General features: G+C 49.1%; 3 protein-coding genes and 1 pseudogene across 3 annotated transcripts; all 4 read right to left on the bottom strand.

The window, feature by feature from the left end:
• Positions 1–13,147: 13,147 nt before the first annotated feature.
• LOC136450836 (NDR1/HIN1-like protein 10) lies at positions 13,148–14,152 on the bottom strand. Its single transcript, XM_066451468.1, has one exon. It carries the CDS (start codon positions 14,072–14,074, stop codon positions 13,337–13,339), a length of 738 nt encoding a protein of 245 aa, XP_066307565.1. The 5' UTR covers positions 14,075–14,152; the 3' UTR covers positions 13,148–13,336.
• Positions 14,153–18,315: 4,163 nt separating this feature from the next.
• On the bottom strand, positions 18,316–20,130 carry LOC136455376 (NDR1/HIN1-like protein 10). Its single transcript, XM_066455424.1, has 3 exons — positions 20,041–20,130; positions 19,749–19,929; positions 18,316–18,770 (listed from the first exon to the last, which is right to left on the bottom strand). The coding sequence occupies exons 1-3, from the start codon at positions 20,128–20,130 to the stop codon at positions 18,316–18,318; spliced, it is 726 nt and encodes a 241-aa protein (XP_066311521.1).
• Positions 20,131–20,679: 549 nt separating this feature from the next.
• On the bottom strand, positions 20,680–22,888 carry LOC136450835 (L-type lectin-domain containing receptor kinase SIT2-like). The gene has a single exon (XM_066451467.1). It carries the CDS (start codon positions 22,750–22,752, stop codon positions 21,145–21,147), a length of 1,608 nt encoding a protein of 535 aa, XP_066307564.1. The 5' UTR covers positions 22,753–22,888; the 3' UTR covers positions 20,680–21,144.
• A 1,732-nt stretch (positions 22,889–24,620) lies between these two features.
• LOC136453667 (L-type lectin-domain containing receptor kinase SIT2-like) lies at positions 24,621–26,208 on the bottom strand (annotated as a pseudogene).
• Between the last annotated feature and the right edge of the window lie 1,234 nt (positions 26,209–27,442).

The following is a 27,442-nucleotide window of genomic DNA, read 5'->3' as shown; positions in this document are numbered from 1 at the left end:
TGACAATTCTATGAATGTAAATGACAAGAATTGAATTACTCAAAGTAAATGCTCAAAGTAAATAGAGAAGGAGGAACCCGGTGATGTTTTGCTGAGGTATCGGAGAGTTGCCACTCCCCACTAGTCATCGTTGGAGCACCCACGCAAGGGTGTAGCCCCCCTTGATCCGCGCAAGGATCAAGTGCTCTCTACGGGTTGATTCTTTGACACTCTGTCATGGTGAATCACCCAAAACCACTCACAACTTGAGTTGGGTCATCCACAAGCTCCGCCGAATGATCACCAAACTCCCAATCATCACCAAGCCGTCTAGGTGATGGCGATCACCAAGAGTAACAAGCACGAACTCTCACTTGACCATGACAAGCCTAATGAGAAGGGTGGATGCACACTTTGCTACTCTTCATCTCACTAATGAGGGCTCTCTTTAGAATTCTCAAATCCCAATCACCTCACTAGGACCTTGCTCTTCTTGGCACTCTCAAAGGTGTTTCTCAGCTGTTGGAATGAGCAAAAGTACCCCCACACACGAATGGTGAAAGTATTTATAACCATGGCTGAAAAATGAACCGTTATGTGCTTCTGCGGGGTGACCGGACGCTCTGGTCATGTTAACCAGACGCTCCGGTTAGTTCTCCCCGAACTCCAGTGTTTAAAAAGTGGCCGGACACGTCCGGTCATGATTTTCCCTCTCTGGAACCTTACTGTAGTTGACCGGACGCTGAGACTCAGCATCCGATCACTTCACCTCTCAGCGTCCGGTCGCACCAGACGATTTCACCTTAATCAAATGAACTGACCGGACTCTGCGCCAGCGTACAGTCACCCCGTAGCCAGCATAGGTCTATAGGGGCTTGATACCTTGCGATCACCCTTGGCCATAAGGCATAGGTGTGTAGGGGATGATGGCGGTGGTGGCAGTGAAGATGATGAAGAGTCAATAACAATGTCGGCCACCTTCTCGTTGTCACTATCATCATCGGATGAGCCACTAGATGAATCAATGTCCATGAGCCAATCACCGACGATGTATGCCTTTCCACTTTTTTCTTCTTGTGGAAGTCCTTCTTCTTGCCATCTCTCTTCTTGTATGGCTTGTTTTTCTTCTTCTTCATTGCTTGAGTCATCTTTCTTGCCCTTGTACTTGTTCTTGTACTTATCTTTCTTGGGCTTTGTGCATTGATGTGCTAGATGACCAAGTTCTCCACAATTGTAGCAATCCATCTCAGAGATTGGCTTCCTTCTTGAGCTTGTGAAGAACTTTTTCTTCTTGCCATCGAACTTGATGCCACTCTTGTTGAGCTTCTTTAGCATCTTGGCGGTTCTTTTCACCATGAGAGCAAGGCTTGCATCATCAACTTCATCATCACTTAAGCTCTCATACTCAAGCCTTGCTTTGCTCTTCTCTTGGCTAGCTTTGAATGCTAAGTCTTTTTCTTTCTTCTTAGTAGAGTATGAGCCATCTTGTGGTGTGATGTGCATGTATATCTCATGAGCATTGATCTTTCCCAAGATTTGTGTTGGTGTAGCGGTGAAAAGATCACCTTGATGAAGCACGGTCATAATATGCCCGTATTTGTCAATGGGGAGGACACTCAAGATCTTTCTTACAACATCGGATGGTTGCATTTGAGTGAGTCTAAGCCCATTGACTTCATCTACAAGAACATTCAAGCGTGAATACATTTTATTAGCACATTCTTTGGGAAGTATCTCAAAAGAGTTAAGCTTTTCCATGACAAGATGATAGCGTTTCTCACGCTCACTCTTTGTTCCCTTATAGAGCGCACAAACGTCCGACCATAGTGCATGGGCGTCTTTGTGGTTCCTCACCTGGTTGAACACATCTTTGCAAAGGCCTCTAAAGATGGTGTTTCGAGCCTTTGCATTCCATTTTTCATAATTCACCTCATCGCCTTGTAGGTGTGTAGCATCCTAAGGTTTTGGGAAGCCTTGTGAGGCGGCTCTAAGTATTCCAACATCTAGAGCTTCTAAATACGCCTCCAAGTGGATTTTCCAATATGGAACATCGCCCCCCTCAAAGATAGGAGGAGGTCCATCCCCGTGAGACGTCTTTCTCTAGGCGGTAAAGCCTAAATACGTGAGCACGAGGCTCCGATACCAATTGAAAGGATCAAGATGCCCAAGTGGGGGGTGAATTATGCTAATTCTAAATTTCTTTGCAATAATTAAGTTCTATGGTTAGCCCAATTAACCACTTATGCCTAGAAAATGTTTCTATTGATCTACCACACAAAAGTTTAGCAACCTATGTTCCAATCCTACTCTAACATGGCAATTCTATGAATGTAAATGACAAGAATTGAATTACTCAAAGTAAATGCTCAAAGTAAATAGAGAAGGAGGAACACGGCGATGTTTTGCCGAGGTATCGGAGAGTCGCCACTCCCCACTAGTCCTCGTTGGAGCACCCGCACAAGGGTGTAGCTCCCCCTTAATCTGCGCAAGGATCAAGTCCTCTCTACGGGTTGATTCTTTGACACTCCATCGCGGTGAATCACCCACAACCGCTCACAACTTGAGTTGTGTCATCCACAAGCTCCGCCGGATGATCACCAAACTTCTAATCACCACCAAGCCGTCTAGGTGATGGCGATCACCAAGAGTAACAAGCACAAACTCTCACTTGACCACGATAAGCCTAATGAGAAGGGTGGATGCACACTTTGCTACTCTTGATCTCACTAATGAGGGCTCTCTTTGGGATTCTCAAATCTCAATCACCTCACTAGGACCTTGCTCTTCTTGGCACTCTCAAAGGTGTTTCTCAGCTGTTGGAATGAGTAAAAGTACCACCACACACGAATGGAGGAAGTATTTATAACCATGGCTAAAAAACGAACCGTTATGTGCTTCTGCGGGGTGATCAGATGCTCCGGTCATGTTAACCGGACGCTCCGGTCAGTTTTCCCCGAACTCCAGTGTTTAAAATGTGACCGGACGTTGGATAGTGTCCGTTCAACACTGACCAGACGCGTCTGGTCGTGATTTTCCTTCTCTAGAACCTTACTGTAGTTGACCGGACGCTGGGACTCAGCGCCCGATCACTTCACCTCTCAGCGTCCGGTCGCACCAGACGATTTCACCTTGATCAAATGAACTGACCGGACTCTACGCCAGCATCCGGTCACCCTAGAGCCAGCGTCCGGTCAGTATTTGACCCTCCATTCACTTTCAACTCTCGATCATATGTGAATGAAGTTTACTCCAATGGATCTAAAGGCATTTTGGGAGCTACCTAGTGCTAGGTTTAGCAAGTGTGCCACACACCTAACCCACTAGACTTACCTAGGTCAAGCTACCCATCCATACCCCCTTAATAGTATGGCCAAAGGAAAAACAAAGTCCTAAACTACTCTAAGTGTCTCTTCAACTCCAATCAACACTTTGAACTAGTCCATCCTTTGAAAACCGAAATGATTTCCATCGTAGGGGCATGACCACCATGATAGCCCAATCGATCTCCATTACCATGACCTAACTTAATTACCTCTATAAAACACATGTTAGTCATAGTAATCACGTATTATCAATAATCCCCGAAACCCAACTAGGGGCCTAGATGCTTTCAATCTCCCCCTTTTTGGTGATTGATGACAATACCACCTCGAGTATGTGAAAGAGTTGGGGTTTTTAACATGCTTGGTTCATATAAGCTTTTGACAATAAGAACAAAAGAGTTAGGCAAGCTTATATGACCCAAGTCAACATGATGTACTCAAAAGATATGAAATAAGCATGAGTACAAGTAATAAAGCTCATTTGCATCAGAGTAAAACGCGGAAGCAAAGCAAATGAGCATAACACTAGTGATATGACATATAAAAGATTCAAAGTAGAGAGCACACATGTCACATATCACAATCACGTAGATATCACTATCACATAAATATAGTTTGATGCATAAAAGTAAACTCTCGAATGCATAATAGTGTATCACACATAAAAACCAAATATAATAGATAAACTAAGCTTCCCCTAAGTTGCTCCCCCTAGGTCTAACATACTCGATCCCTCTCCCCCTTTAGCATCAAACACCAAAACCTAAGGGTTGATCGGTGAGGCTGCAGCGGATGAGTCAGGCGCTGAGGTACAAGGAGCGAGCTAGAACTATGTGCCATCATCATCTGACCTTGAGCTCTGAGTTGTCTGACCCTATGTAGCTGGAAGTGACGCTGAAGCGGTCTGGGTTGGATAAGAGACTGGAGCGGCCGTAGACTATGCAGGTATCACTGAAGCAGGCGGCTCTGATGATGCAATAGAAGAAGGGAGCATCTCTGTAGTCCTGGTAATAGGTGCAACTGTAGAAGGACCTGGGACATGTAAATATGACAGAGTAGGCTGCCCTATCAAGTCACTAAAAGTCGCTCCAAGGCTCCTAGAGACTGAGGTATCTGGCACTAGCAGCGAGGAAGTCTGAGCCGGTGTGAAGCTTGTCTGAAGAGGTGTGAACTGCGGGGCTAACACTAGCGAGGCAAACCACTGGGACACCTGCTCTATAGGTGACGCAAACTATGCTGGTGGTTGTCCCTGACTCTGAAGCCCACTAGGCTGTAATGCTAGAGTCATAGAAGTGGTGGCAGGCTGACTAAGCTGGGGTGAAGGCTATGGCGGTGGAGCCCCAATAGCTGTCACAACATGCTGCATAAACACCAGTAGCTGCTGCTGCATGAGAAGCTGCTGCTAATGCATGGCCTGCTGCTGCTGCTGTATAGCCTGCTGCTACTGCTGGATTGCCTGCTGCTGTCGCTAGAACTCATCCTGCCTAGTCTGAACCTGAGCAAAAGTGGTAGCTGTCTCCTAAGCCTGGCGAGCCTGATCCTGCCTCATCCGCTCAAGTATGGCAAGTAGAGCGGGGTCTATCTATGGTGCGGGTGGAGCTGAACTGGAACTACCGGCCTCATGGTCATGTTGATGTGAAGGCATCTGAGGAATAGGCTGGTAGTCATCATCTGAGCTATCACTAGGGTCGCTCACGACAATCCCCTCCTACTGAGCATCAAGCTCCTCCTCCTCTATAGCTGCTATGCTCCTGATGTTCTCATCCTGCTAAGCTACAGTCTCTGGCACCTCTGGCCGTTGGCTCGGCTGGCTAGGTGTCCTCACTGCACTATGATGAATCATTTGAGTCATGTTGTATGCAGAGAACTCTGTAGTAGCACCACTATACTCTGCCAGCATCTCTGGTGGCCTTATAGTAACTGCCCTGTGGATCAGGAATGTAATCTAGTGAGCATATGGCAGCTGCCTGTGACCCCTAAACCCCTCTGCAATAGTATCCTCCATCTCTGATAGGAGGAGATCCCAAATATCAAACACTGTTTGCTGCATCAAAGTGTTTAGTAACCATAACTGTATGCAAGTCAAGCCCTCATGATACTCCATCCTCGAAAGCAGTGTCCTCCTCATAATGGCATCAATCACTCTAGCAGTCGGAGTGAGATCACTGGGTGTCCTGCTCGACCCCTCGCCGAAAGGCTCTGTGAAGCAATGGTGGACTAGATCTGTAGGGGGCACCATACCGCCATGAGGGCGTCTAGGGGGCGCTATCTATCCATAGCAAACCTCATGTAGCCAGACAGGTTGCTCTTGAAGCCTGAGTATCTCTCTGACCCTAGTGCTTGTCAGCCTGTAATATCTATCTCTGAATGCAAAGTGTATAAATCTGTGCTGCGGGTCAATCCAAAGTGTAGCATAGAACTGACGGACCCAAGATGGAATATATAAGCCTATCCGTCCAAGTAAATCTGTGAGCCCTGGCAGGTAAGCTAGGTAAGGGCGAATATGATCTCCAGCTAATGCTACAATGGTCTCAATGTTGCACACCCTCTGAGATTTGAATACTGCCCCACTGTTAAGATATGCATTATAAAAATCTTCCTACAGAGGTGTGTAGAAACCCTCTGAAGCACGCTCATCTCGCCTCGGCGGGAACCACTGCTCAAAGTCAACAAATCTAAGCTGTTGAACCTGCTTGGCCGTGGCGGCCCTCAAATTCAAGTGAGTCACTGGAGGCAGACCTTGTGGTCTAGGCGGTGGGCGAGAACCCCTCTGCTGTGTCTCTGACCTCGGTCTGACTAGAGCACGGATATGACCAGAGTGGCAAAGCTGTGGCTGAGGTGCCTGCTCTGTCTCCTTGGCTTGTTCTCCCTCCTGAGTCTGCTCTGCTAGTTGTGGCTGCTGCTGAGGCTTCCCCTGAGACTGACTCTCATCAATAGCGACACACCGTCCTCCAACCATGAGAGTCCCAGTTGGACCACACTAACGGTGCTCTACCTGCTCAAGCGCAGCCCTCGTAGATGGAGAAAGCTAATTTGCGATAACAACACCACTCTGAGCTCCTCCTCTCTCTGCGCGCTCTACGGCTTTTGCAACTGCGGCTGCTCTCGCTGTATCTACATCAGGGTACTTGCGCTTCCTCATCGCTAGCTTCTTTGTCGCCTTGCCTTTTGCATCTGTAGGCTGGCGAGGCGGGGCCTCGGATCCTCATCACCAGGACCACCTTCGATATTCTTGACGGGAGCCATCTGATGGATCTGAAAAGAATAACTATCGCTAACGAAGATCAACAACCAACTGTCACTTCCGAGGCTTGGCCCTGAGTTAACTGACAATTGCCAATGGAACCACAACGGCACCGACTCGCTGCACGATAGAATAGATATGATATATGAATAATTACGATATATCTAGAGATATAAAACCCTAAGAAGCAAGCAATTAGATGCGAAATTGGAAACAAGGGCTTGCTACCTGACGAACCGGTGAATCGACGAGAAAAGGAACGAATCGGAGAACCACCGGGTCGGTACTTCAAGGCTAGGGTTAGGGTTGTGGCGAGATTCGACGGTCGAGCAATACAATGAGGGCACGAGCGTGGGCGGCGGCGCTGGAGCTAGGGCACGGGAGGCGACGCTGGTGCAGTGGTGTGGCTTGCTGCGGGTGGACGGATGAACTCTGGCACGGCGGCGTGGGAGCAAGGCGCGCGGGGCGAGCAGCGACGCGAGTGCGGCTACGGGCAGGCAGCATGGAGCAGAGGCACGGGCAGCGGCGGCATGGCTGCGGCGGCTTGACTGCGGCCGAACACGGCATGAATGCAGCCTTAGGTCATGGCGGATGGATTATTTGGGTGGCCCCTGATGAGATAGAAGAGGAAACGGAGAAGAAGTCCTAAAACCGCATGTTTCCTATTGATCGAACGCTCCGGTCGATTCTAGAGAGGTCCAAAATCCCTGGAATCGTGACCAGACGCGTCCGATGAACCCAGACCGGACGCAGCCAGAGTCCGGTGCAAGCAATCTCCTTTGTCTTCGATCGACCGGACGCTAGATCACCATCTGACCGAACGCTGGAAAAACACTATTTCAGTGTCCGGTCACTCCTTCTTGGCAGTAGTTCACCTCCTATGAACTGACCGGACGCTAGACACCAGAGTCCGGTGCAGCGTCCGGTCACCCATTTTCCAGCAAATCTTCAAAGTCCTTCGTGCTGCCTGTTCTCAATCAAGTCCCAACTTCAGTAAGATCCAAATAAACACCAATTGGGACTGATGTGAGTGACCTCTCTCAAACCCTCAAAATTTTCAAAATATTTTGCCTTAGGCTATAATTCTTTTTAAGAAAATATCCGCCAATTGGTGTAGCGGCGATGTTTTGCCGAGGTATCGGAGAGTCGCCACTCCCCACTAGTCCTCGTTGGAGCACCCGCGTAAGGGTGTAGCTCTCCCTTGATCCGCGCAAGGATCAAGTGCTCTCTATGGGTTGATTCTTTGACACTCCGTCGTGGTGAATCACCCACAACCGCTCACAACTTGAGTTGGGTCATCCACAAGCTCCGCCGAATGATCACCAAACTCTCAATCACCACCAAGCCGTCTAGGTGATGGCGATCACCAAGAGTAACAAGCACGAACTCTCACTTGACCACGACAAGCCTAATAAGAAGGGTGGATGCACACTTTGCTACTCTTGATCTCACTAATGAGGGCTCTCTTTGGGATTCTCAAATCTCAATCACCTCACTAGGACCTTGCTCTTCTTGGCACTCTCAAAGGTGTTTCTCAGTTGTTGGAATGAGCAAAAGTACCCCCACACACGAATGGAGAAAGTATTTATAACCATGGCTAAAAAACGAACCGTTATGTGCTTCTACGGGGTGACCGGACGCTCTGGTCATGTTGACCGGACGCTCCGGTCATGATGACCAGACGCTCCAGTTGGTTCTCCCCAAACTCCAGTGTTTAAAATATGACCAGACGCGTCCGGTCGTGATTTTCCCTCTCTGGAACCTTACCGTAGTTGACCGGACGCTGGGACTCAGCGTCCGGTCACTTCACCTCTCAGCGTCCGATCGCACCAAATGATTTGACCTAGATCAAATGAACTGACTGAACTCTGCGCCAGCGTCCGGTCACCCCGGAGCCAGCGTCTGGTCAGTATTTGACCCTCCATTCACTTCCAACTCTCGATCATATGTGAATGAAGTTTGCTCCAATGGATCTAAGGGCTTTTTAGGAGCTACCTAGTGCTAGGTTTAGCAAGTGTGCACCACACCTAACCCACTAGACTCACCTAGGTCAAGCTACCCGTCCATACCCCCTTAATAGTACGGCCAAAGGAAAAACAAAGTCCTAAACTACTCTAAGCGTCTCTTCAACTCTAATCAACACTTAGAACTAGTCCATCCTTAACCTTGTCGTCCATCCTTTGAAAACCGAAACGATTTCCATCGTAGGGGCATGACCACCATGATATCCCAATCGATCTCCATTACCATGACCTAACTTAATTGCCTCTACAAAACACACGTTAGTCATAGTAATCACGTATTATCATTAATCCCTGAAACCCATCTAGGGGCCTAGATGCTTTCACCTTCCCCTGACGGTGGGTGAGCCAGAGGGTGGTCATGGCCGTCCTTGGTGACTCTGGCGACGAGATTCGGTGGCAACACTTCGGGGCCGTCAGCGTCAACGTCGGTGGCGCTGCACGACACTACCGGCGGTGGGGAGTCGACCGTCGGTGATGGCTGCTAGGCAGACGCGGTTGGTGGTGGTGGGGAGGCGGCCTCTAGTGGTGGCTGCGAGGTCACCCCGTGTGGTGTCGGCGGTCGCGGCGCCGAGGCGGTTGCGCCTGCACACGCCCTATGGGGTGGGGGAGGGGAGGGAAGACGTGGGTAGCATATCTAGGTGAGGAAGGCGAGGGGAGGCGTTGGCGCCTATCGGGGCGGCGACCGGCGATGGCGGCGGCGGGGAGGAAGCCTGGTGGAGATAGGCTAGGGTTGGCCTGTTGTTTGTAGAAAAATAAGGTACATACGCATGTGTGTTCGGTCCTGCACATTTCCCCTGCACTCGAGGCTAAAACCTCCTAATCTCTTTCTTTGTATGTACATGTATGGTGTGAGTGTAAAGGACGTGGGTTATATACATCTTTGTAACTTCTCAAAAAAATGGTAAACAAGCGTGGTGTAAAACTAGAAGAGGACCTGACTAAGTACTAATTCTGGTAGGAAACCTTTAAGGCTTTAAACACAAGTCAAAAACTGAAACACCTTATAGTCTTTAAAAACAATTAGAAAGTTATAATTTTGTTTTGAACAATTGTCCCTTTTGCGTGTGTTTGTTTATGAGACGAGGGATGGCCTGATGAACAGTTGTCCCATCCCATTGTTCCATCCCATTTTTTGATGTTTCATTTAGTAGATGATGAGGGAGGGATTGCCTCGCACGTGAGAATATTTTTGTTAGCCATTGCATAAAGAGATTATAAATAAGATAGCAGCAATCACAGTTGGGAGGTGAGAATGACATTGGGCATGAGGTACTGAGGTCTTTGGAAGTTTTGTCTTCTCAAATTCTTTTCTCTAAGTTTTCTAGAGTTAGTATGTCTAAAATCACAAAAGATTTATAGATGACATGCACCTCCAACTGCCATTGTTAGGGAGAAGGTTATTTTAGGGTGTTCCAAACGTGCCACTTGCTAGGCTTGAAGGAGGTCATTGGACAAATCATGGCCGCTGAGGACAGGAACACCAAGGCAAGTGTAGAGAAGCAGTGGTGGTGGCAGTGTTCAGGAGACATTATTATAAGTGTATTTGAGCATTTATTGAGTTTTGGTGGTTGAATGACAAAGCAATTCAAGGACTAATGAGTTTGATGAGTTTTGGATCGATTTTATTATAACTAACCATATGAAACTGATTTCATATCTTGAGTACAAGAAAAGTCAAGCAAATTGGTAAAGTAAACTGAGACTAAGAGAAATGGATATGGTTTGGTCTCAATGATGATTGGCTTGCATTTATAAGAAGTATTGGTAGTTTATTAGTATAGTTCAAAATGTGTGATCAAGAGCAATGGTGAATCAAAAGAAAGTGCAATGGTAGGTTGTTTGGTCACATGGAAACAAATTAGTATATCAACACATGGAACTTTGATTGATCCTAATATTGAATTAAAAGCAAACGGTTAATTTTAAGCAAGGACCATGATATTGATGATGTGGAACAATGAATGCATATTATCTCTGTGAAGTAACCCTTGACTTGAGGATTGTAAGATAGGATGAATGGTTAAGCAAGGATTTGGCTTTTAGGAACTAAGTGAAGGTGAAGGGCAAGCAACTGGCTTTGTGTCAACCAAGTCTAGGGAAAAGATTCAAGCGCTAAGGTTAGCACCGAGGGACTAATCAAGACAAGAGAAGCCATGCAATGTCAATTATCAAATAATTACTTAATCAAGAGTTAAAGTGACTTAAAGCTATGAATTAAACTCTTATGTGTTGAAATAGTTCAAGTCACATGCTCAAGGAGGATTTGCTCAAGGACTGAGACAAAGTTGGTCGCAACTCCCCTGTGAAGAGATAGTGTCAATACAATGGCATATGAACAATAATGTTATCTTAAGAGGTTGAAATACTCGCTTGCCCTTCACCTTCGCTTAGTTTATCAAAGCCTTTTCCATACTACCTTCATCCTATCTTGCCATCCTCACATCACACCATGTCTTGAATCAACATTAATCATCCATTGAGATCCATCTCTCCAATACCATGATTCTTGCTTGCATATCTCATTTATATCAGTTTTGAGACAATAAAGCTTCCAATTGATTCACCATTGCTTTTGATCAATATAAAATCCACCATCAACATACTCGATTTGATTTGGCAAGTTTTCCTTGAGAGACCAATCCATATACAATCACTCATGTCTCATTCATTCTTCAACTCTTATGATTGCCTTCCATTGATCATGAAATTCCAAATTTTAATATTATTCATTATAAACAACTTTCATGTTTAAGAAAAATTGCAACCATCAAACCATGCCTCTTTTACCATTTTCAACATATGCTTATCATTTCTCCATTTCACAAACCAAAATTGGACTCAATTCTCATTTGTATGTCATTTGCTTCACTTAGACCAATCATAGACATTAACATGTGATTAAACAAATGCATATAATCTCATCAAATATGTTAGTCCTTTAATCACGTCGATATTCAATCGACCAAAATCAACTTAGGATCTAGATGCACTTTCACTTCCTGACCTGAGAAACTCACCTGGGTCAGGCGTCCATCCGGATAACATGTGATTAAACAAATGCATATAATCTCATCAAATATGTTAGTCCTTTAATCACGTCGATATTCAATCGACCAAAATCAACTTAGGATCTAGATGCACTTTCACTTCCTGACCTGAGAAACTCACCTGGGTCAGGCGTCCATCTGGATGTTCGTTGGGTTGGATCGATTTGCCGTGTGTAGCCCCCCCCCCCCCCCCCCCCCCCCACACACACAAAGTCAGGGTGCCAACCAAACAACCCCTTACTACATGAAGGATTTGCCGTTTTTGATTTTTGTTTTCTTGTATCAGGCATGTTGCTAGTTGCACCAAAATGCTAATGTACCAAGGGGTATATCAGGTGCCTGGATAAAAACATACAAGACCTCAGATCTGGAGGTGCCTAGATCAAATTGTACAAGGCCTCGACATCCTCTTTACGTGGGTCTATCTTCAAGTATCTTGTCAAGAGTGTGGCAAGCTCACCAAGCTGAATGCTTATTTTTGCTTGTTATATCTAACATGTTGGGTTATTAGTAGTGCTCAGTGTTGCTCTCCGAGGGTGTTTATATGGCCTATTCCTCTTACTCTAGATTTTTTGTGGAAGGTGATTCTTTGATTGAAATTGATTTTCTATAATAAACTCTATCATATACTCCATCCATTCCAAATTATAAGACGTTTTGGCTTTTCTAGATTCATATTTTTTTCTATGCACTTAGATATACATTATGCCTAGGTGCATACTAAAAGCAATGTATCTAGAAAAAGCAAAACATCTTATAATTTAGAACGGAGGGAATAGTAATTCTGTGCGTGGAGTAAATCAGGAGAAGTTACTTTTTTTCAGCTCCTAAGCCCTTAGTTCATTTCATAGAATCACTTTATTTTTTTCAAAGGTGCGGCAAGTGCTTTGCCGTTCAATATATATTAGACGAAAAAGAGAGAAAAAAGGTACAAGAATACAAGATCAGTCACCCTGTTTCAGCCCTTGAAAACAGCAACTAAACTAGTGTAAAAGGCAACTAAAGCACCTAAGGAGCCAGGCGAAACTAGGGCGATCTCAGGAAACAACTACAGAGCAAAAAAACAACTAAAGGAACCACCGAGAGAATCATTTTATAGAATCAGCAGAGAATCATTTCTTAGTAAAAAACTATTTGTCAGAATTTCTCCCGGATTCAACCCGTAAGCTGCTCTCGGAGGTCTGGCAAACAAGCCCGTAGTGGGTAGATGATGTTGTAGTGTATCCGTAGTAGGTTTTTCTATTTTCAGCTTGTTTGTCTTGTCTAGTTGTGCTAATGCTACTTTCTAAAGCAAGTTGGATAGTCTGGTCAGGAAGCGTTTTGGCTCACCTAGTTGTATACACTAAAGAAGTAGTTTTTTTTTCTGTGTATAAACTAGGTTATTTACCTTTCTTTTCTAATAAATCTACGGTTACCATCCTTTGGAAAGAAAGACTACGTGTGTTTTCCTGCATTTGGCATAGCATGGAGATGGAGTATATACAAGGTCGAATAAATAATCTGTAAAGACACCAAGATATGGAATCAACGAACGCAAAATTCAGGTTTATTCATTCATATACATAGAAAAGAAGAAAAGAATGGTCGTGAGAATCAAACGACATTAACAGACTACAGTTCAAAATCAAACATAGATATTGTCGACAGCTAGCGTTATCCCCCCCGGCCGGCCAAATAATACAAACTGTCAAAGGATGGCCTTTGGACAACCGGCAAGGATCAGAAGTCGACGTCGCACCTCGTCCCCAGCGTTGTCAGCGCCGTGGTGTTGACGTTGCCACCGGCAGCGGGCACGGGCAACCGCAGCACGCAGGTGATCTTGCTCTTGAATTCATGCCGGCGGATGACCCTAACCCTGAAGCTAAGGTCCGAGTACACCTTCACCTTGACGTAGTAGAACCCCTCCCCGTTCTCCCTCCTGTACGTGCGCCGCGCGTCGTCGTCGTCTACCACCGTCGAGCCGCCGAACGTGGCCGTGATCCTGGCGTCGCTCTTGCTGTCCAGGTAGAACGGCTGCAGCGGGGCGAACCCGAAGCGGTCGCCGTCGTAGAACGCCTGCGCCTCGGCGTAGTCGTAGCGGATCCCGAAGCGGTTGGGGTTCCGCACGCGGATGACCACGGTGAGGTTGTACTGGAGGAGGTCACCGCCGCCGTTGACGTTGCCGTTGCCGTTGCCGTTGCCGAGGTCGAAGCGGGACAGCGCGGCGGAGTCGGCGTAGGCCTTGAGGTTGTCCGGGCGGAAGATGAGCCATAGCACCAGGACGGCCACGCCGAGCGCGACGACAAGGGCCACGAGGGAGCCGAGCAGGCAGCGCGCGCAGCCGCCACGGCGTGGGGCGGGTCGTGGTGGTGGCGGCGGCGGCGGTGGGTAGTACGCCGGCTGCGGCGGAGGGATCGGCTGGCCGTAGTACGCCGCGTTCAGCGGAGCCTCCGGCTGGTGCTTCTCGTAGGCCGCCATTTCGCTCGTTCGCTGTTGCAGACACAAGTGTGTGCGTGGTGAATTTGCTTGAGATTGTGATCGATTGCCACCGAGTACGTACTTTGTGACGGATACAAGACCTATATGCAGTAGTATTTATATGCAGCGATCGAGATGAGGAACGCGGAGAAATGAGAGACTCGACTTTGGAATGGAACCGCGTTTCGTTATTCAGAGTTGGAGACGCGTCTGGTTTTTTCCGTTGGTAGAATGGTAGGACCGGATCGTTGTTTTTTATTATCCTGCACGGCAAACTTGCAGCTGTTTCTTACGTTTTGTGTGTGGAAAAATCGGGTTAAGGAACTACGGAAAGGAGCTAGAGATGTCAACTTCGCGGAAAGGTCTTATACCGTATCAATCAAAGTAGTTCTTATATAAGTGGCTGTGTTTTGGGCTGTTTTAGCCGAAATTTCGTGGGGGAGTTCGCCTGGAGTCTGAACACGACTATTCGCCCTCTGGTATTGGTACACGGTACGCCGTACGCCGTACGCCGTGGTAGATTTGAGATTTTCTAAGGAAAAGCCTGTCCGGCATGACCGCAACATAGCTAGGGTGCGAAACCATAATTCGCGCAGATCGCTGTTACATACACGCCGCACATCGCAGAATTCTGTGTTCGCACAGTTCTCTTCGTCCTCGCTCAGCAAGAGTTCCGGTTCCTTCGCGTTCTCTGCTTCCTCTCTAGTCTGCTCTCCTAACCTCTTATCTACCCTTACGCGCAGGAGATGCCTGATTCTCTCTTCTTCCTCGTTCAGCATCTTCCTCCGTGGACTATGGATCGTCTTCCGGACCGAAAGTTTGGTAGGTTGCGTGGGCAACTTGATAGCTTGATCAAACAACCTGCTCCACGCCTGAACTACAGCTTTGTCCTTGGCATCGGCACTCCATTGCATAGCTTCAGCTTTGCAAGATATCAGTAATTGTCTTATGGGCAGAGCTTCATCTCGGAAGATAGCGGCGTTTCTCCGCTTCCAAATTTGCGAGGAGCATAGAGCATAGGGCGATGAATGTACTGTGCTGGGCGAGTGGGCGTCAGGGATGCCACCGATATTGGAGATACATTGTAGGCTCCTGGTTGAGTTACCTGGACTCTGCTGCATCCCAATTGCTGACCAGAAGGGGACCACAAGTATTGTTGTCGTCGTAGCTCTGCTCGAGGGGAAGAGATCTGGCACGCGGTGAACTGATAATATGAACTTGACGCGTGTAAGCGTGCTGTGTGCAGCGGACAAATCAAGGGGTGCTGAACAGTCTGCATTATCAAACGCATCGGTCACCCTCTAAACAGTCGTTCCAATTCCTATCTGGGCCCATACATTCTTTCCTGTTTGGGCCTCTGAGTCTAAACCTGGCTAAAGCAGCCTCGGGAACGGCTGTCCCAGCCCAGTTCCTACATGTACTCCTAGCCGGCCCCCAGCCTATAAAAACTAGAAAACCATTGGCGCGGCGTTGTCGCGCCAGCTAGGGCTGTTCCAGTAGAGAACCTGCGAGTAGTATTGACGGTGGCCATGTATCGAGATGAAAAATATAACACATGACTTATTGGTAGTGGCTTTATCTCCGATTGATAGGTCACCGTTTGAGAGTCAAATGCCGACTGAAAGGGTGGATTGCCGATCGTGCTGCAAAGAGACCAACAGTTCCTACTTGATCGTTCGGGAGCCAAATTGCTTGATGTTTAATTTTGGAGTACTTATTCATTTGGTTTTGTCCCTTTTCAGATTATGTAGTGAAATAGAATCGATAATCGCTAATAAGTGATCTGCTGAGATCATGGCACAACCTAAATTGATATTTTCTATTTCGAATTGGATGCTTTGCTGAAATATGCATTTTTCGATCTTGCAAAAATAAAATTGGCTACAGGAACACCAATCACCATGAGAGATGAATTTTGTGAAGCACTGAAGCTATGCTACCCTAATGAAGTAGCATCAAAATCAAAGAACATTTCGATTTTCACCTAGCTGATGGTAAGGATAATGTCTATTTCTGAATAAGCACTTCACTCCTTCCTTCAAACTGAATCGAGGCAGCAACAATTTATAATTCTGAGCTGAAATAGGTACCAAAAAAAAAAGAAATTGAATGAACATGTCTATGAGTATGTTGTTTACAATGTTAACCATTGTGATATTGTTAATATCGAACGTAATTAATAGCTATTTTAAATGAAACTTACATATAAAAGTAACAACAGGACTGCAATGATTATTATTGCATATGCCAAATGGCCTCAGTTCATTCAGAATAGAAAAAGAGACCATATACATCTAATGGTTCTCATCACTGCATGTGCCAAATGCCTCAATTCAAAAAACAGTACAATAGAAAGATCATAAAAGAGTGATAATCATCATTGCATATTCCCATATACCTTAGTTCAGAAAAGAAAATAGACAGATGGACGGTAATCATCACAGCATATTCCCAAATGTCATAGCTCAATGAAAAATTATAGTCATTATATAAATTGGAGCCATTGTAAGCTTACCAAATAGGTATGCATACATAGCTACAACAAACAGCTATGATAAGCTTTGATTCCAACGTCATTGGAACTAAACAGTATTGAGTTCAATAGCAGAAAAAACAGGCATGGACATATATATTTCTTATCTTGTAGGTCATCCATGAGAGGTGAAGTGAATGATGTCTGATGCCTTACTTCAATAGTAGCTCGCACCTAAAGAGATATGGAACTATTTTAGACTAAAAAATCTATCACGACCCGTAAGCTATCTGGAAACAAACGTATAACTAATCAACATGTAGAAGTGTGAGTATTTTTTGAAGGATGAAATATAGTAATCGGAGACGTAATAGCATGTTAAAATGTTGTAAACTATTAGTTTGTTTAATAGTACATGAAAACAATTTGATTGTCTTACAGCTCTTTGAATTTGTAATTTGAAAACAATTTGACTGTACAATTTCTAGCCTGCGAAAAAACATGATAAATTCAGCAGCAAGAAAGTCTATATACTTGTATAACGAATTAAAATTAGCTAGCGTATCTCATCTTGTTTCCTAATCCTATTTGCATTTGCTAATCAAATTGAAAAGCAGAAGGGCTAGGAAGATTCTGACTATATTAGATTACAGCACACAAAGGAAAGGGAATAGCAAGGTTCTTAGTAATGGATATATAGCATGTTGTATGATCCTCAGAACATTAGAGAGGAAAATAATTTTTACCTGAACTGCAAGAATTGCAACCGTAATATCACATGAAGAGGAGGTGGCAGTTGCAGGCTTGCACGACGCTGGGGCAGTGCAAGAGGCAGCCATGGCGGGGTGCAGTGGGGCAAGGTGCCAGTGGCACCGGCCCAGCGACTAGGCCCCCGGCCATGTCAGCTGGGCGAGGCGGCCTCGACTACCAGCGCCGAGGCGAGGTGGCACCTACGCGGCTGCTACCCAACGCGGGCGCGGCCGGTTCCTCGACGCGGTATGAGGCCGGTTCCACGGCGCGTGCGCGGCCGGCCCCGGATGCACGCGGCTCCGTCGTCGTGAGCCCGGTCTCGCCGCCCCTAGAGCCCGCTGCCGCGCCGGGAGCCCCCATGGTGTCTGGAGCCCGCTGCCTCGCCAGCTCGTCGGTGGCAGGGACCCGCGCGGTGGCTTGCACGCCGCCGCTTGCCGTCGACCCTCGGACAGCAGCACCGACGGGCTGGGAGCCGCCGCCAGATCCCCGCCTCGCCGCCTGTCGCGAGGGGCCAGCTCACCATCGTGCCAGTGCATCATGCCAGCTCATCGGCGACCGCGATTCAAGCCCGCTCTAGTGACCCTGCAAGCGAAGGGTGGAGTGGAGAGCAGGGGTGGGGGGTGGCGGTCCGGCGGAGGAGGCGGAGGGGAGAGGGGACGAGCGTCGCCCACGAAGCTTCGTGATGGCTCCGGTAAAGGCATGGATTGATGGTTGATTTCTGTAAAGTTCGAGGGTTTTTTTGAAAAAAAACTAAGAGGCGGCCTGAACTGCGGGTTGATTCGACTAAAGTTCGAGGTTTGTTTTGCAAAACGACCAGGGCTCGCACATATGGGCCGTCCGCGTGGCCGATCCGATGGCCGGAAAAAGCGAGCGATGTGGCCACGCTGCCTGGCCCTCTTTTAGTAGCAGGATTCATACGGTAAGATTCCGAAAGGAGAGGGTTTGGGTCCTTTGGGCCGACCCATAGGCCCGATCGGCGACCTCGCCCTTCTTGGCTTCTTCCTTGAGACCTGGATCATTAGGAGTCGATCACAGTACATTCGACCCAACCCGACGCCACCATGAGCTTCAGAGCCAGATGGCACTTGACCGTCAGCGTGCTCGCCGTGGTGGTCATCAGCTCGCCGAACTTGTACCGCACGACCCCGTCCACCCAAAGGTCGACGGGGAACACCCCAGCGCGCCTGTAATCGTTGAACGCAGCAGCGCCGGAGTCCCCGAACTCCATGGACGTGTTGCCCACGAGCAGGGCCGGCACCGCATCGGCGTGCCTCGTGCCCTGGAACGACACCGGCAGCGCGGCGCGGCCGAAGCGCTCCTCCTGGTAGAGCCCCGCCGCCTGGAGCTGGTCGTAGTAGATGGACACGCGCCTGTTGGGGTTCGAGACGGAGAGCATCGCGGTGAGGTTGTAGGACAGCACCGGGGTGATCGACGTGGTGTTGACGAGGTCGAAGCGGGCGAGCGTCGCGGTGGCGACGGTGTTGGAACCGGTGGTGACCACCGAGTTCACGATCTTGGAGCTGGCTTACAGCCGGCCCGGCTCGTTACCACGAGCCTGCACTCCCACAGGTCCCAGGTCCACCGGAGCTACAACATATAAGGCTTTTGAGCCTTACTCAACCCAAAAGACTAGCCTGATAGGTGGGGGTTCTCCCGCCTTATATGTTGTGCTCCCCCACCATCGCTACACGATGTGGGACTAAACCCCAACAATCTCCCCCTTAGTCACACATCGGGGTGCCCCCGTCATATGTGACGCTCGAGATTTTTTATTGGGTTTAGCTTTTCTGACCATGGGCTATCGATACCAAATGTTGGAACCGGTGGTGACCACCGAGTTCACGATCTTGGAGCTGGCTTACAGCCGGCCTGGCTCGTTACCACGAGCCTGCGCTCCCACAGGTCCCAGGTCCACCGAAGCTGACAACATATAAGGCCTTTGGGCCTTCTCAACCCAAAAGACTAGTCTTATGGGTTGAGAAGGCCCAAAGGCCTTATATGTTGTCAGCTTCAGTGGACCTGGGACCTGTGGGAGCGCAGACTCGTGGTAACGAGCCGGGCCGGCTGCAAGCCAGCTCCAAGATCGTGAACTCGGTGATCACCACCGGTTCCAACAATTGGTATCAGAGACTATGGTCAGAAAAGCTAAACTCAATAAAAAAAATCTCGAGCGTCACACATATGGTGGGGGCACCCCGATGTGTGACTAAGGGGGACATTGTTGGGGTTTAGTCCCACATCGTGTAGCGATGGTGGGGGAGCACAACATATAAGGTGGGAGAACCCTCACCTATAAGGCTAGTCTTTTGGGTTGAGAAGGCCCAAAGGCCTTATATGTTGTCAGCTTCGGTGGACCTGGGACCTGTGGGAGCGCAGGCTCGTGGTAACGAGCCAGGCCGGCTGTAAGCCAGCTCCAAGATCGTGAACTCGGTGGTCACCACCGGTTCCAACAGACGGCGACCTGGATCGTCCGGGGCCGGTAGATGAGCCAGATGAGCAGCGCGAGGACGCCGATGAAGATGCACGCGCCGATGAAGGCTCTTACAAGGATGCGGAACGGGCTCATGCGGCGGCGTGGTGGCGGCGGTGGAGGCGGGTACGGAGGAGGACCGGCGCTGGTCACGTAGATGGCCTAGCTGTAGCCATAGACAACTCCCTCCTGTTGATGGTTCATAGCTGCAGACGTCGTGATAATGAGATGAGACCAGGGAACCGAGTGATGATATAGAGGCCGGCGTTCTACTAGGCTGATGATTTGCGTGAAATTGTGGTGGCATCTGAAGACAAAATGGACGATACGTTCCAGACGCTCTTCGGATCTCCCGTAGGCCATTCGGCTTGTTCGACTTCTTTTTTTTATCAGAACAGTATTTTTCTCTCACACCCCAGTCAGAACAGTGTTGTAGTGTATCCGTTGATGCCGATTGCCTGTCAGGAATACTAAAATTTGGGCAGTTGGCCGTTGCTCTCTGGCTTTTCTTTTAGAGAACGTATTGGTCAGGGCACGCATTGCACTAGAAATACAACTTGAGAGCGGCCTTCACAAGAAGCCAGGTAGGCAGGGCCCAGGGCTACGGGGATGAGAATCTGAGATGAGACTATAAAACGACAACGCCCAACAGCATGAAAACTGGCAATAGGAAACGACACTGTAATGCGACAATGTGCAATTGCCGGCTAAGCTCCAGTTCTCACTGTGCATGGATAAGCTCCAGTTCTCACTGTGCACTCTGATATTGGCTCCTGTGCACTCGTCGAGCCGTTTTCTGACTGTTGTTCTCACTGTTGTTCCTCTGCCATTTTTTTTAACGCAATGGCAGGAGGTCTGTCTTTCAATTAAGATAGAGAAATATAGTTTATGTATAAGCAGGACACTCCAGATGAGGGTTTCAAGCCCCCCGAAACAGGTAAAGAAGGAAAACACACACCCCAATGGGGGAACAACAACTAAGCATAAGCGAGTGCTCTCTTCCTTTGCTCTATGTCTTCCTTTATCCTTACGGCTACTTACGACACCGTTTCTATCTTGTTGTTGAAAATTCTCATATTTCCCTCTTTCCAAATATTCCAAAAGGTGTAGATTACTACCCCGTTAAGTCGTCTACGTTCAGATTTTGGCATTTTCCTTGCCGCCTCTTCCCACCATGCCCTGATATGGATGGGGTCTGCCTGGGGTTGCTGTTGCAGGTGAGTGAAGTTTTCCCAAGAGAGGATTTGATCCCAAACCACCTTAGCAAAAGGGCAACATAGGCATAGGTGGAGGCCGGTTTCTAAGGGACCGTTGCACAGCACACAGTGCTGTTGGTGTGGCCACCCTCTCTTTTGTAGGTTTTGCGCCGTAAGAATTTTATCTTGCACTAAAATCCAGGCGAAGATCTTGCATCTGTTCTCCACCTGTGCTTTCCAAATGAGTTTCGCTGCCGTGGTCGTACAGCCTTGCCAGACCGAAGTCGCCTAGCCGGCCGCTCATCTCGTGGTCAAGCAGCACGTTGCTCGCCTTGACATCTCGGTGGATGACGACCTGCTCCCAGTCCTCGTGCAGGTACAGGAGGCTTGCCGCGACGCCCTTGATGATCCAGTACCTCTCGTGCCACGAGAGCACCGGCACGTGCTGGTCGTGCAGGTACTTGTCAAGGCTCCCGTTCGCCATGTAGTCGTACACCAAGATGAGCTCGCCTTTGCGCCTGCAGTAGCCTAGCAGCTGCACGAGGTTCCGGTGCCGGAGGCGGCCGATGCTCACCACCTCCGCGACGAACTCCCTGACGCCCTGCCTGGAATCATGCGACACCCTCTTCACTGCGATCTCTAGGCCAGTGGATGATGGGAGCACTCCTCCTTTGTACACTCTCCCAAACCCCCCGACGCCGAGCAAGTTCCTGTCGCTGAACCCGTTGGTGGCGTGGAACAGGTCCTTGTACGAGAAGCGGTGCGGGCCGAACTCGTCCTCCCAGTCTTCCCGCACCTCGGAGAACCGGCGCCGCCTCCACACGGCGAAGAAGACGGCTGCGAGCGCTGCGGCCACGAGCAGCGCGGTGCCGAGTGGCAGCAGGACGTCCAGCACCTTGGACCGAGGCTTGGGACCCACGCGTGGCAGGACGGGGAGCTTCGACACGTCGAGAGGTGGGGCCGGTCCGTCCAGGCTGAAGCTCCACCCGAGCACGTAGTGGTGCGTGACCATGACCCCAGTCGCCGAGGAGAAGCCGACGTACATCGGGCCCCGCGCGACGATCGTGGAGAGGTCGACGGCCGTGGTGATCAGAGGCCTGCTGGGCTTCGGCACTTGCACTGGCGCTAGCGTCACGTCGAGCTGCCCGGCCTGGCCGTCGTAGTCGACCCACACCTGCATCGGCTTCCGGCTGTTCAGCTGCAGCTCCCGCAAGGCGCCGCCGGCCGCGTCGTCGTAGTAGCCGGCCGGCGTGGCTTGCTCCGACACGAGGCTGTTGACGTCGACGCCGACGTGGTTGCTGTTGATGTCGCGGAGCTCCGGGTTCATGATGGTGTCCAGCTCCACCGCTAGGACGGGGTCGCTCGCCGTGCCGTTGATCGCGCCGAATACGCCCAGGTACTGCCCGGCTTTTGCCGCGGAGAAGTTGGTGGTCGGGGCGACCACGAAGGCGAGGCCGTGGTCGCTCAGACCCTCGTAATCGCACACGATGGCGAAGACGAAGCACGTCGAGAAGGACCGTGCCCGCCCCGTGGTGGCGTTCGACGCCGCGGCGGAGGACGCGTTGAGGAAGTGGACGGGGGCTGGGCGGAACGCGTGCGCTTTCGCCTGGAACGTGGCGTTGGTCAGCGCGAGGAGGCCGCCGGGCGTCACGGCGGCGAGCCCGTCCAGTGCGAGGTCCGACGCGGCGAAGCCTTGGTAAATGAACTGGTGGCCGTCGTCGTCCGCAGACGACGAGGGGACATGGATCACAAGGAGCAGGACGACCAAGGATGCCAGCTTAGCAGACATAACTCTGTTCGCCTTGATAAGCCCTTAGCAGGTTCAATGCTCGCTTCGCCTTGATAAGCCCTGGAAAAGCTTTCAGGCTCTATACTCTCTTTGAGATTTTCGGTTGGCTGGATGCTGAACTGGTGGCCGAGTGAGAGTTTTGCGGCACTAGGGCTTAGAGAGAGACACAAAGAGGAATGTGCAACGAACATACGGACTACTGTCAGGTATAACCATACGCGTCAATAATTGTTGTCAACATACGAACATATGCGTTGATTTAAATGTTGTCATTGTCAACATAAAACCTGTCCCACGCGACAATGTGATGTGTACACCCTGACTGTTCTGCGAGCACAGCCTTGGTAGTCGCCGTGCGCTGGCGGGCGCACTCGTTGTCGTTGTGACTGTTCTGAATGAGGTCACTAGCCTTGATGCGGTCGCCACACACCAGCCACCAGCAAGAAAACGAGTTCTGTGAGGACGAGAGGCGCTGAAAAACCTGACTCTTCCACGCAGTTGAAACAATCAGCAGCCTTTTCAGACTGACTGACACTGGAGTGACCCAAATGATCAAATGGACTGTTCTTTAGGAAGCTTTTGGTCTTATGGTACAGTGTTTTTCTCTCACAACAAATCAACGAACGGTACTTTATTTCAAGCGAAACAAACAGGGATCATCCGGCCATCCTCGACTCGCCCTCACCGGATATGCCTGATTGATCACTATTGTCGTCACATGCCCATTTTATTTTCCTTTCGAAGGAAGACAAAATATTTTTCATAACATGACAAAAGGAAGCTGTTAAAGCTTCTGTTCAGACAACTGTTATTATATATATTTTATATTAACAATGCGAGCTTTGTTACGGTGCTCGTGAGGAACCGGCAGTTCCTCTCATGAAAATTATTTATCACAACTATTAATTAAAAAATAATTAATTGTGATTAAGGACAGTTTAGTACTTTTCCTCTCCTGTCCACAATCTCTAACCCAATTCCACGAACAGGTGGGAGTCGCTGCTCCTGCGTCGCGGGATCTCGCCGCCAATCGCGTTTGTCGATGACACTAATGCACCCCATCCATCCCATTGATCCTGTTGTCTGCTCCTGACGGTGCACGCGCTCCGCTGCTCATGAACTCGCAGCTACGCCAGAAGCGACTAGTCGCCTCCTTTCCTCCGCCGAAAGATGAATGCTACTAGGTAACTCCAAAAGGTTCCAATTTACCTTGGGTTTGCTTGGTGTCGAGTTCGAGGGGTGTGCGATTCCGATTCCTACGGCACATGTGTGCGACGCGACGAGAAGCAACTACAGCCTTGCTACATCGCTGCAACGGGTCCGGAGCCAACGCCTGGTCCGCCGCGGTTCACCGGTGTCGGTGCGATCACGAACCAAACACCGCCCGTTGCGGCCAGTTTCGCTACCGTGTGTCGACGTACTATGTTGTTGAATCGATCTCCGCGGCCGCCGTAGCTCCGCTCGAGGTATAATCTGCAATTTTTAGATCCGAGATTAAAAAATATGTTAGACAAAATCACAAACCTAACACAATTTAATATATTTGGCACAAAGACAATTAGCAATTTATAATTTTTTCTATAGTCAGACAAGGATAAAAAGTTAATATATTATAACACAAAGACAATTAACAAATCATAAACAAATGACAAATGGACAAATACAGGCTATGCCACACGACCAGCACAAAAGTGGCAAAAAAAGAGTGTAAACGTTTGTTAGTTTCGGTTTTGCAAAACAAAAGCAACCGATTAGAACATGTGCTATTTAAGATGAGGCATAGATATTCAGATAGTCTCATGTCCAACTTCTATGTATGCATTTCGGAATCAAGGATAGAAGTTACTAGTTGAATGCTCCATAACAACCAAAGTACTCCTCAAGAGGAAATATCATTATCAGTAGCTCACGAATCAACTCACAATGAATGCTCCATATTAATTTGGAGTATTTTAGAAGCCTTCAGTAAAACACAATAAGATCAATTTCTTATTACAACGACAACAGGATCAACAGTTACACTCCCCAAGTACAAAAGCCTATCATCTTCCTTTAGAGAGATCAGAACTGGCACCCATGCTCATGGACGACGACACGCATGCCATCGTATCCTTGCTGCTATACATCCGCTCCATCACGGTGAAGCCGAAATACTCCGGTGACAAGTCCGGAAGGACCATGTCGCCGTCGAGGTACTGCATGACCTGCCGCATGGTTGGCCTTGCGTTGGGCAACGGATGCGAGCAAAGCAGACCGAGCTTTAGTACCAGAGAGACCTCATCAGGATTGAAACCGTCAGGGATCATCGTGTCTGCCGCGTCAAGGGTCAGTCCCCTGCGCCAACGCTCAGTCACCCAATCCACGAGCACCACCGTGTGATTGTTGTGCTCGTATTGCTCGATTGGCCTTCGTCCACAAGTGACCTCCAGAAGGAATGCCCCAAAAGCAAAGACATCAGTTGCCGGCGTTGCCTTGCCGGTGTGGCCTAATTCAGGGGCCAGGTACCCCATAGTGCCGACCACATGCGTCGTATGCGCATCAGTTCCGTGATCGTACAACCTCGCGAGGCCGAAATCTCCTAATCGTCCGTTCATCTCGCCGTCGAGGAGCACATTGCTTGCCTTGACATCTCGATGGATGACGACCTGCTCCCAATCCTCGTGCAGGTACAGCAGTCCAGACTCCAGACGCCACTCCTCTGATGATGTGAAATCTTTGAGGCCAATCCAGTGCACCCTTGCTTCGGTCGTAGAGGTACTTGTCGAGGCTACCATTCGGCATGTAATCGTAGACCAAGAGAAGTTCACCTTTGCGCCGGCAGTAGCCGAGTAGCTGCACGAGGTTGCGGTGCCGCAGCCGCCCCATGCTCGCGACCTCAGCGATGAACTCCTTCATGCCCTGCTTCGACTCATGGGACACCTTCTTCACAGCGACCACGGTGTTGGACTTGCGGAGGACGCCCTTGTAAAAGCTCCCAAACCCTCCGGCGCCGAGCAGCCGCTTGTCACTGAACCCTCCGGTGGCATGGTACAGGTCCTTGTACGAGAACCGGTGCGGCCCGAACGCGGTCTCCCAGTCCTCGCGGAGCTCGGCGTACTTGATCCGCCGCCGCACCAGGGCGTAGATCAGGACGCCCACGGCGAACACCAGCGTCGCTGTTGCGATGGGAAGCACGATCTCCAGCACCTTCGACCGCGGCTTGGGCCCCGCCGGCGGCAAGACTGGCAGCGCCGAGATGTTTAGCGCTGGGGCCGGCCCGTCGAACGCGAAGCTCCAACCGAGCACGAAGTGGCGCGAGAAGAGGATGCCCGTCGCCGAGGTAAACCCAACGTACGCCGCGTCCTGCACCACGCCAGAGAGGTCGACGGTGGTCTGCAGCAGCGGCTTCTTCGGCCTGGCCAAGCCCAGAGGGGCCATGGTCACCGTGACCTGAGTTGCCCCGCTCCTGTTGATGGTTCATAGCTGCAGACGTCGTGATAATGAGATGAGACCAGGGAACCGAGTGATGATATAGAGGCCGGCGTTCTACTAGGCTGATGATTTGCGTGAAATTGTGGTGGCATCTGAAGACAAAATGGACCATACGTTCCAGACGCTCTTCGGATCTCCGGTAGGCCCTGTTCGGCTTACCCCATATTCGATTTGTTTGTCTTCTTTTTTCAACCGAAATAGTATTTTTCTCTCACACTAACTCAGTCAGAACAGTGTTGTAGTGTATCCGTTGATGCCGATTGCCTGTCAGGAATACTAAAATTTGGGCAGTTGGCCGTTGCTCTCTGGCTTTTTTTTTTAGAGAACGTATTGGTCAGGGCACGCATTGCACTAGAAATACAACTTGAGAGCGGCCTTCACAAGAAGCCAGGTAGGCAGGGCCCAGGGCTACGGGGATGAGAATCTGAGATGAGACTATAACTGAAAAAGAAACGGAAACGACAACGCCCAACAGCATGAAAACTGGCAATAGCAAACGACACTGTAATGCGACAATGTGCAATTGCCGGCTAAGCTCCAGTTCTCACTGTGCATGGATAAGCTCCAGTTCTCACTGTGCACTCTGATATTGGCTCCTGTGCACTCGTCGAGCCGTTTTCTGACTGTTGTTCTCACTGTTGTTCCTCTGCCATTTTTTTTAACGCAATGGCAGGAGGTCTGTCTTTCAATTAAGATAGGGAAAGATAGTTTATGTATAAGCAGGACACTCCAGATGAGGGTTTCAAGCCCCCCCGAAACAGGTAAAGGAGGGAAACACATACCCCAATGGGGGAACAACTAAGCATAAGCGAGTGCTCTCTTCCTTTGCTCTATGTCTTCCTTTATCCTTGCGGCTACTTACGACACCGTTTCTATCTTGTTGTTGAAAATTCTCATATTTTCCTCTTTCCAAATATTCCAAAAGGTGTAGATTACTACCCCGTTAAGTCGTCTACGTTCAGATTTTGGCACTTTCCTTGCCGCCTCTTCCCACCATGCCCTGATATGGATGGGGTCTGCCTGGGGTTGCTGTTGCAGGTGAGTGAAGTTTTCCCAAGAGAGGATTTGATCCCAAACCACCTTAGCAAAAGGGCAACATAGGCATAGGTGGAGGCCGGTTTCTAAGGGACCGTTGCACAGCACGCAGTGTTGTTGGTGTGGCCACCCTCTCTTTTGTAGGTTTTGCGCCGTAAGAATTTTATCTTGCACTAAAATCCAG

Source organism: Miscanthus floridulus, chromosome 5 (assembly GCF_019320115.1).
Source record: "Miscanthus floridulus cultivar M001 chromosome 5, ASM1932011v1, whole genome shotgun sequence".
Lineage (NCBI taxonomy): Eukaryota > Viridiplantae > Streptophyta > Magnoliopsida > Poales > Poaceae > Miscanthus > Miscanthus floridulus.
This window is presented reverse-complemented; position numbering and strand designations above follow the sequence as displayed.